Genomic DNA, 11,098 nt, shown 5'->3' on the forward strand with positions numbered 1-11,098 from the left:
CTATTTTGCTCCAGCAGTGTTTGCAGCATCTTTTGTGCAATTTTAGTAACTATAGAATGTGTTTCATAACAGGCATTTTTGTGAACCATACAAGGTGTAAAGAATTTTTTCAGTCCAAAATGACTTTTGACTAGAGATGGGCTAGTTAGTTTATCCTTGCTAGTACGATACAATTGATTTTGGCTGAAACAATCGAACATAATTGTAACTGCTATCACCTTGGTTGAGATTAGCACTTTGTATGCAAGTATACCAATACATAAGTTACAATATTTTGAATGCATCAATTACTTAGGTAACTTGATATGCAGGCTTTTAAAGCTCTATTAACATCTGCAACTTCAGATGATCAACTCACAGCTCTTGGCGAACTCATGTATCAGGTATTTTGTTTCACATATATGCAAATTCTACTTGTCAAATGAAGTGACTTTTTTCCCCATTGCAATTTGCTTTGGTTAGAGGCTATAATATGACAGATTCTTCTGAATTACAGTGTAGTGACTCAGCCTTCACACTGACAAAAAAGTAACTCATCATCCATAACTTTAACCAACCTGAGGAAGATTTGTAAGCTTTTCAATTGTAGCCAAAATCTTACCACAAATTGTTCTCACCGGGGAGCGATTTTAACAAAAATTTATTTTGATTCACCTCTTAGTGGCAATTCAGTTACCTTGGTATGTGTCATCAATATTCCAGCAACTTGTAGTCAAATGTTTCTTTGGAATTTCAAGTTGAAAGGAACCCTTCTTATTTGGCGAATCATTTCAAGTACAAAATTAGGAATATGTTCTTAATTGTGTATTAATTTGTTTTGCAGTGCCACTTCAGTTACAGCGCCTGTGAACTTGGCTCAGATGGGACAGATAGGCTTGTTCAGTTAGTGCAAGAAATGCAGCACAGTAAAATGTCAAAATCTGTTGAAGGAACTCTATATGGTGCAAAAATTACTGGAGGTGGATCTGGTGGAACAGTTTGCGTCGTTGGGAGGAATTGCATACGAAGTAGTGAACAGATTTTTGAGGTACCCTCACTACCAGTTTATTTTTTAACTGAATAAAGATTGAATGCATCCTTGAATTTCCAACTACATTTTGCTTCCCAATTCCAAAGAATGGAAAAGGTTTGGTTTCATGTCCACTAAAGTAAACAGCGATATGTTCTTCAAATCATATTCAGCATTACATAGTGGCGAGGGACTGGGTAATTTCATGGCTGTTTAATATAGCAATATGTTCCTTTTTTCCCCCAGTTCTCCCTTTTCTTATGCATCCTTCTAAGAATGGTGAGGTCTTATATGCTAAGTCTACTTTCTTGGGATGGAGTACTGCTTGACAGGAACGGTAACTCTATGAATATGCCCTTTCTTTCTCGTGTATGAACTGTTATGCTGAAGATGCTTGTATGCCACATGATATTAATAGGATTTTCTGCTTGTGATTTGTTTGCAGATTCAGCAGAAATACAAGAGTGCCACGGGATATCTGCCAATAATTTTTGAAGGCTCATCACCAGGGGCAGGGAAATTTGGACACTTGAGAATTCGTCGCCGCAATACTTCCAACAAAAATTGATGTATACTGAGGGAAAATATAAAGACTGATGAGGGAAATACCCAACAGGACAGAAAATATTATATGTTGGATGACATTAGGGTGCAACTAGCTAAAGTGCCCAATGTGCCATTGCTGGGAAATATAATTATGACATTTCTTAATTAGACAAAAATGTGGTGTACCTTTACTATGTCCAGTTGATGTAACATTTATTTTATTTAAATCATGATGTCCTTGTACTGCAGTTTGAAGCATCAAAGCCTTGCCCTGACATGTGTTGTTTTGAACAGTTACAACTCTGCAAGTAAGCTAGTGATTATCAGTGAAATCGAGTAAATCCAAGCAGGGCTCATGGAGGACTATATATATATTTGCTTGCCTATCAATAGAGTGTTCTTCTGCATTTTCCTGCCAATGGTCAAGGGCAGCACCAGTCAGAGTCTAAATTGCACTTGACAGGCATTGAAGAATGACAGCAGTATGCTTGGATCTTGCACTACGTATAAAGGAAATCCATATCATTACATCAAGAATGACAATATTACAAACTCTAAAGGCAAGGAGTGCAATAATCACCCTGATGATTCACTAGGGACTTTTCATGAGTTATGTGGAGCTTACCTAAAACTATATCTTGAATTTATACACTTTTTGTTGGTCTCTAGAGTATCCTAAATTATTTGTAAAATATGCAATCCTTTTGTATTGCAGGTCCCATTACCTGTTGGTTTGTAAAATCTATAAGGTGGTACGTATACATGCATTACCTATTGTATAAAACAATTCTCACAACACTTTATATTTCAAAGTGGACAAATTGCCTATATGTCAATATAGTAAACATTTGTATATTGTTATATGCTTTTGAGTAGGGGTGAGCAATTACGGTAATTACCGAAATACCGACCGAAATCGATTTGAATTTGGTAATTTGAAATCGGTAATTCGGGAATTCGATTGATAAATCGATGATATCGAATTAGGGTCGAAAACGGTTTTGGGGTTTTTGAATTTACCGAATTCGAATTTACTTCGGTAAAATGGTAAAATAATATCGTTTTCAAATTCGAAATTTCAAATAAAGTTTAATATAAAATAAATATATTCAGAACTTCGGATGCTTAAAGAAGTGGTTTTTACTTCTATACAAACAAGCAAAATGATTGTTTGTCATGATTGTGTCCAAGTGGCAGGGCTGGAAATAATTGCTTGTCATTATTATGCTTTTGACTAAGTTGATTACTTGATTAGTGCTAAACTCGTATTTCATTTTCTAAGTGAATTCATATTTATTGATAATTTATTGTTGCACTAAATTGTACAATTTACTTGCTAAGATTTACAAAAAAAAAAACTATGTCTACTAATGGTAAGAGTAATCCAAGTCGTGAAGAGCTGGAACAAGAAGGATCATCTGGAACTCTTCCTCCTAGTCCTACTACACAAAGCAGTGAAGAATCTGGTTTTGTCAAGAAAGAAGAGAGTACAAGAAGAGGTCCAAAGCTTGGGATCACTTTCATGTAAAGCATGTGAATGGAGTTCGTCATGCAATTTGCAAGTACTGTGAGAAGAACATAACTGCGGATTCCAGAAGTAGTGGTACGACTCTTCTTAATACTCATGTAGCTAAATGTCCTCTAAATCCTAAAAATAAGCAAATTGGACAGGCTACTTTGTGTTTGGGTGAAACTGAAACCTTAGAGGGACAGGTTAAAGGAGCACTTATAAGTTGGAAATTTGATGCGGAAGCCATTAGAAAAAGCATAGCTTATATGGTAATTGTTGATGAGTTTCCATTTAAACATTTAGATGGAAGAGGTTTTCAATATATGATGCGGATTGCTTGTCCATCATTTAGAATTCCTTCGAGATGGACTATTTCTAGAGATTGCTATCAGCTGTATTTAGATGAAAAAATTAAGTTGAAACATCTCTTGAAGAATAATAGTTGCAGAATTTGTCTAACCACAGATTCCTGGACATCCATTCAAAGGATAAACTATATGTGTCTCATTGCCCATTTCATAGATAATGATTGGAAACTGAATAAAAAGATACTAAATTTCTGTCCTATTGCTAGTCACAAGGGAAATGAAATTGGTAATGCCATCGAAAAGTGTCTACTAGAATGGGGAGTTGATGATATCCTAACTGTTACAGTTGACAATGCAAGTTCCAATGATTGTTAGGGGGGAAATGGACTCATGTGAGGTGTGTAGCTGACATAGTGAATCTAATTGTTAATGATGGCATCAAAAAACTTGGGGATTCAGTTGATTGTATCAGGGTAGCAGTTAGATATGTTAGACAGTCACCTTCTAGATTGAAAATATTCAAGGAGTGTGTTGAAATTGAAAAAATTGAATGTAAAAGATTGCTCAGTTTAGACGTCTCTACTAGGTGGAATTCTACATATCTAATGCTAGATACAGGTCAAAGGTTTGAGTGAGCTTTTGAGAGGTTTGAGGAGCAGGATCCTTATATGCTTCAAGAGTTAGAAAATCTGCCAACAAAATTTGATTGGACAAAAGCTAGATTCTTGTTAATTTTTTTGGAAAACTTTTATCAGCTAACTGTGAAGGTTTCCGGTTCCAAATATATGACTTCAAATAATTTTTTCACTGATATTAGTCACATCCATGGCATTTTAATTGAAATGATAGCAAGTGATAATGATGAATTGAGTTCAATGGCAAGATCAATGAAGGAAAACTATGATAAGTATTGGGGAAAGATCGAAAAGATAAATATGCTGATTTTTATTTCCTCCATTCTTGATCCTCGAACTAAACTTGAATACCTTGAATTTGTGGTTTGCCAAATGTATGGTAAGTCCGATGGTACAATACTAGCTGGTCTTGCAAAAGATGCAATGTTTGAGCTGTTTAATGAATATAATATGCTCAACACACCTGCTTCACATTCTGTGTCTCATGCTTCTTCACTTTCAAGTGATTCTGAAAGGAGTAGAACTACATTTCATGGTTATGCCTCTAAAACAATCATTGATAGGTACAAATTGGCATTTAAGAAGAGAAAAATGGAACTTGGGGGTAGGGATGCAAAATCTGAATTAGAGAAATATTTAAATGAGGAGTGTGAGCAAGATGATGAGAGATTTGATATCTTGTTATGGTGGAAGGCCAATAGCCATAGATTCCCAATCCTTTCCAAAGTTGCTTGTGATGTGTTAGCAGTCCCAATTTCTACCGTGGCCTCTGAATCTACTTTTAGTACCGGGGGTCGTGTTCTTGATACATTTAGGAGTTCTTTGACTCTTAGAATTGTCCAAGGTTTAATATGTGCTCAAGATTGGTTTCGGTCCTCCAAGACAGAATTAAATGTAGAAGAAAATCTGGAAGAGCTTGAAGCCTTCGAATCTGGCAAGCTATCAAAATTTTTATTGCAGATTTTGAAGTATTTATTTGTTTCTAATAATTGCCTTTACGATACTTGATAAATTTTGTTTGTTCTTGCAGAGTTGCTGAAGACTGGAGTTGAGCCAACTATAATTGACCTTTGAGAGGTCACAAATGCTGAAGTTTGTATTTTGAGAGTTGAACCAACTCTTCTTGCAAGTTGCAATTTTTGGACAATTGGCTTTCTGGATTGTGGATTGCAATTTATCATTTCTGGACAAGTTTATTTAGACTTTTATCTCTGTTGAGTTATGATTTCTAGATTGATTTATGATTTTGGAGTGTTGTTTCATGAATTTTATTTGTGGACAAGTTAATTTCGACGAGTTAATACTTTTATGGACTATGGAGTGTGAATTTTAGTTTCATCAGTTTGTAATTTGTGGATCAGTGATCCAACTATTATGTGTGTTATAAATTGTGAAATATCAGTACTCATCATTAGTTCATGTTTGTTTCATTGTTTGTGGCTCAGTTAGTGTAATAGTATTGCTATTTGCTGATAAAAAATGGTCCAAAAAATTGTTTTCTGAAATTCGTTTAAATCGGTAAATGTCCATTTTTCGAATTGAAATCGGATTGAATTCGAATTCGGTAATTTCTATTTCGAATGCGAATTAGGTCGAATTTTTCCAGAACCATTTACTGAAAATTACCAATTTCAAGCTACCGAATTACCGATTTCGAATTCGATGCTCACCCCTACTTTTGAGTCCAAACCTTAAAATATGGTATGCTCGTGATGTTATTTTCTTATTCATAAATGGTGGCAACGGTTTCAAAGTAAACAAAGTGGCCTTCTTTATTTAAAAGTTCTTGTCGAGATGTCCTAATGGCCTTCTTGGCCATGTCTTTATATTAATGTTTTCTTAATATATATTTAGATGAATTGCTTTTTAAAATTTTAACTAAATCAACACTAATTTTAAGTTTCATACCCAAATCTCCTCTACCATGACACAGACAAGTTAGTTGGACGAATTTCAGAATATGACTTCATTAAAAAATAATCCAGCAATTATAGTAGTCTTGATCACTTGAATTGTACTAATCGACTACACAGACAACTCATTGGACCAGCTAGGCTGGTTTCAGAATATAACTTCATTGAAAATTAATCCAGCTATTATAGTAGTCTTGATCACTTGATGCTATTATAGTAGTCTTGATCACTTGATGCTATTATAGTAGTCTTGATTACTTGATGCTATTATCGTAGTCTTGATCATTTGATTTGTACTAATCGACTACACAAATAAGATTCTTCGATGCTGTGAAATTAATGACTAACCTATTTCAGTTTACTAACTATAGTTTGTACTAAGGTTTCAAAATCAAGGGGAAACAAATGAGGTTTCCAGAAGAAAATTTTTGTATAGCTGATACACTAGAATATCTAATGCATACTTACAAGGTAACTTGGTACTAAAGTGATGCCTCTATCATGCAATGTGGCTCAATATGAATATAATCTATAGGAATTTGTCTAGGTGACTCCTGCTCTTCCTTTTTTCCCCCTTTCTTTTTGTTGGTTAATAGGTTTGGGGAAAAGGATTGTTTGGAGGAGATGACATTAGCAATGTCTTTAAAATTTTACAATATATGAGACCACATAAAAATCACTTGAGCAAAATATGTTCTATGCGGCTATAAACCTATACAACCGGTTTGTTCTATTTGTTAAGTCCGAAGGAAGATTTCATAGTCATAAAATTTAGTCTTGATCTCAACTAAAATAGTTATTAGATGATTATCTAATGTTATATTCATTTTCCTTTCATCTTTTGGCGGTCTTTTTGCTTGATATAATGCAGTGAAAGACAGGTTAGTTCAACTTTGGGTGGTTTTTTTATTTGATTATTTGATATAATCATATAATGAATGATGCTAAACAAGGTTAGAATAAGAAGGTGAAAAGTGGGCTTTACTTAGTTTTTGAGTCATTGACATTGACAAATTACTCCACAGTTATTATAGTTTCTTGGTAATCCTTGGGAGCCACTAAACTGTCGCAGACATTGGATGGTTTTGTCCATGGAGGATCAAGTGCAAATACTTCATGAAGAATTTAATTCTTGGGAACCATTTTTAGGCATCAACTAGAGAAGTTGGATAAGCTACACAAAAAAAAGTGAAGAAACATTTAACAACATCTGCTTGTAGGAAAAAATTGAGAACCTTGCTAAAAAAGAAAGTAATAATAAACAGAGAAACTAAATGACTCTGATACCATGTTGTTTTCAAATTTGTACTCCTTAGTGTATCAAGTTTAAGTATCACAACAGAATTAAATTTCTCTCAACTTCGCATCGCTATTAAGTACTTGAGATCAGTCGCCACTATCTAGATGGTGCAAGTTTTGAATTGTAAGGGACTTGCCAGCGACTATCTAGATGGTGCAAGTTTTAAATAGTAAGGGACAAAGGTTAATCTTTTTCCTTTTGGTTTAATCTTCTCATTTGTAATTCCTGAACTATAGGACATAAATTGAACTGGTAATTATGTTCATTTTGTAGATTGTAGGGCCTATTGTTTTCCAAGTGGACTCCAAATTTGTACTTGATTCGGCGAAGGGTAGTCACAATCCTGATTTTGGTGAGTTTTTATCTGCATTAAATTTCCTAACATGTAATATGTTTCTTTTTGCATGAATGTTTAACGCTTGCCTTTTGTAACTTTTACCATATTATCGTGTAGCTTAGTTTGTTCTTCCTGCTATCTATTATATTTGTCATGCAGCTTTCATTTTGTCTCTTTAGTATTTTACTCATTGTCTCTATCACTACTTATTTCACCAACATATGATATTAGTGAAACTTAATCTGACATTGCAAATCGTTAAAACTACAGTAAAGTTGCTAGCCACTTTGTTGCAGTATCGAAGCTATATTTCTATTAGTTTCCTTTATTGTTAGTTTATCTTTTTCTCTTTTTGCTTGCATTTTTGTTTCTTTATTAAAGATATTCAGTCATTCTTGTATGTTTTGTCTGTTATATACTTTCATTGATCATCTTCGCATAAGCTTTTGTTGCCTGAACTTTCAACATATAAAGAAACAGAAAGTCTATCTATAAAGCTAATATATCTGATAAGTTAATTTATCATCAAGCAATATCTTCTGCTTTTGATTCTTTGATTCCACAATTGATGGATCAAACCTGTAAGGTTATTGAACCACATTCATGTGGTTATTGAGTAAGAACAACTGATGTTAGCTATCTTAGCAATCATCAGCATGCTGCTAAGGACATGATGAACAGTAGTTCTGTTTGCAGACCAGAACAATCGAGTTCATTGCCTATTGAATATGTGTTTTCTTATCTAGAGAAAAAAACCTATAGGCAGAAACCTTATTTGAGGTGGAAATCAAGAAAAAGTCACTCAAATAATATGCAGTTCAGGAAACAAAAAAAATAGCTAAGCTTAAGTTGTTGTTCATCACAAAAATATAGACAATCTGCTCTGCTAGCTGGTACAATTACTAGAGAGTATAGTCTTGTACATACACAATCTATTCATTCTGGCTCTACTACAAATTTCAGTAGAGATACACTTATAATCCAACCAGCTGCTTTAAGTAGGAGTACTTCTATCCTTCTAGATAGACATCTAGGTAGTACTTTCTACTCTCAAGAAAATTGTCCTTCCGTTTCCATAGATTCTCATGATAGCAAAATCTGAACTTCTACATTTGACTTTTAGTAGTCAATAGTGAACTTGTTGAAGAATCGGCTAATCAAAGAATTCCTGGCCAAAATAAAAGAAAACATCCAGGTTAGCTTTGACCTTTCTTATTGGTTTAAATTCGATACTATTAATAGGCATTTAAATTATTGGTTGTTTCAGCTATTATTTTCTGTTTCTGTTAGGAAGGACTGCTAGGAAAAGAAGAGAATTGTTGGATTTAATAGCTGATACTCCCGACATTTTGCCAAAGCAGAAAGATTGTCCACACTGTGATGCTAAAAGTTTTTCTCAGAAACAACAAACTTTTGCTGTCCTAATGGTGATATTATATTGGCACAAAACAGACTTCCTGATATTCTAAGAGAGTTACTGACTTCATCTTCACAAGAAGCAAAAGCATTTAGGGAGCTCATTAGGACTTACAACAATCAATTTGGATTTACAACTTTTGGTATTAAGTGTGATAAGGATATGTGTAGACGAAACAATGGAGTCTATACATTTAGGATTCAAGGACAAGTGAATCATATTTTAAATGATTTGATACCAAGTAATGGTTCAGGCACAAACATGCAGCTATACTTTCATAATATTGAGAATGAGGTATCTAATCGTCTTCTGCCTAGCCTTGATTGTCTGAAAGTGTGATAAAGAAATTAATCACTATTCTCCAGCATAATCCATATGCTCGATTCTTTAGGAGTCTATGTCACATTCCTAACTTAGACGGCTACAAAATAATGCTACGTACACTTCCTGGTCTAGATCAAAAGGTATACAACAAACCAATAGAATCACAAGTTGCAGCATTATGGGTAGAAGGAGAAGAAAATGGTGAGAATAGCCGTCGTAACATACAAGTGTATACTTGTAGTGGCTCTCCACCTAATATTGAATATTATTACGGCTGCAATGATCTATTACAGTACCTTTTAATGTTTCCATTTGGAGAACTTGGTTGGCATCAAGGAATTCCAAAGAAAGGACTAAAAGGAAGAAACACAAAAGAAAGAAGGAAAAAAGAGTCAGCTAAAATTATTGCACTAGCAAGTGCATTAAGTGCTGATGAACTACTTTACAATGAAGAAATTGATCAGTCAAAACTAAAATTTAGTTTATGTAGTATTAGAAGTATAGAATTTTTAGTCATTTTAAAGGGTTACATGGAGTCACCTTACAGCAATGCATAGATTGGAAGAGGATCCAGTATTTGTTTCATTAAGGGAATATTACGCGTACAAACTTTAGATCAGAGATTCATCTAAATCTCTGATTCTGCATTTTTGTAGATTATTCCAGCAATATGTCGTTGATGGCTATGCGAAGATTGAGAAACAAAGACATGACATTTTCAGGTCACAATAGGAAGAAATCAAGAAAGAATTTTTGAATGACATAATGGATGCAATGGCTACTGGAGAAACTCAAGAGTCAAATATTGGCCAGCGAGTTGTATTGCCGCCAAGTTTCATAGGAGGTCCTAGAAATATGCGTCACAGATACATGGACGCGATGACTTTGGTGGAAAAATTTGGAAAGTCGGATCTATTTTTGACAATGATCTGTAATCCTAATTGGCCAGAAATAATGGAGCATTTGATTCCCACAGATGAAACATAGAATTGGCCAGATTTAATTTCGAAAGTTTTTCATGCTAAGCTAGAAAAGTTGAAAGATGAACTTTTTAAAAAACACATTTTTGGTGAGATTGCTGCTTATACATATGTAATTGAGTATCGAAAGTAAGGTATGCCTCATGCGCATTTCCTTTTGATTCTCAAATCTAAGTACAAGCTATATACTGCAGATGAATATGACAAGATAGTTTGTGCTGAGATACCTGACAAGCAAAAATTTCCATATCTCTATAAAATGGTAGTTAGACATATGCTTCATCGTCCTTATGGTTCAACAAATCCACAAAATGCTTGCATGAAAAAAATGGAATCTGTAAAAACTCTTACCCAAAAGAGTTCTGCGACACAACTATTCAAACAGCTGATGCATATCCTAAGTATGGACGAAGAGATAATGGCATTAAGGTTAAAGTGAGGAATGTATGGCTTGATAATCGCTGGGTTGTCCCTCATAAGCCATATCTACTTGCAAAAATTGACTCCCGTATCAATGTTGAGATATGCTCAACAGTAAAGGCAGTCAAATATATATACAAGTACATTTGTAAGGGACATGACAGAACCAGCAAGATGGATATCTCCTCTAAAGGCTACTTGGAGAATCTATAGATTTCTAACTAACGAAATAAAGCTAGCCGTTATCCACTTCCAGTTGCATCTGGAAAACCAGCAACCAATGAGTTTCAAGAAGAATATTGACTTGCGTAATATTCTCAATAATACTTGATTGAGAAGAACAATGTTAACTTAATTCTTTTGCATGAATAGAATAAACAAGGAAGCTTAGGATCCAAA

The 11,098-nt window shown here is 34.3% G+C and overlaps 1 protein-coding gene across 1 annotated transcript in view; it reads left to right on the forward strand.

Moving 5' to 3' along the window:
• Window positions 1-1,887, forward strand: part of LOC113754376 (L-arabinokinase-like) — a 29,150-nt gene extending 27,263 nt beyond the window's left edge. Inside the window, exons 27-29 of the mRNA XM_027298776.1 lie at window positions 312-383; window positions 824-1,027; window positions 1,455-1,887. Of these exons, the coding sequence (XP_027154577.1) occupies window positions 312-383; window positions 824-1,027; window positions 1,455-1,577 (399 nt within the window). The 3' untranslated portion in view covers window positions 1,578-1,887. The remainder of the gene's footprint in view (window positions 1-311; window positions 384-823; window positions 1,028-1,454) is intronic.
• The last annotated feature ends 9,211 nt before the right edge of the window (window positions 1,888-11,098 follow it).

The sequence above is a fragment of the Coffea eugenioides genome, chromosome 11 (assembly GCF_003713205.1).
Source record: "Coffea eugenioides isolate CCC68of chromosome 11, Ceug_1.0, whole genome shotgun sequence".
NCBI classification, from domain to species: domain Eukaryota; kingdom Viridiplantae; phylum Streptophyta; class Magnoliopsida; order Gentianales; family Rubiaceae; genus Coffea; species Coffea eugenioides.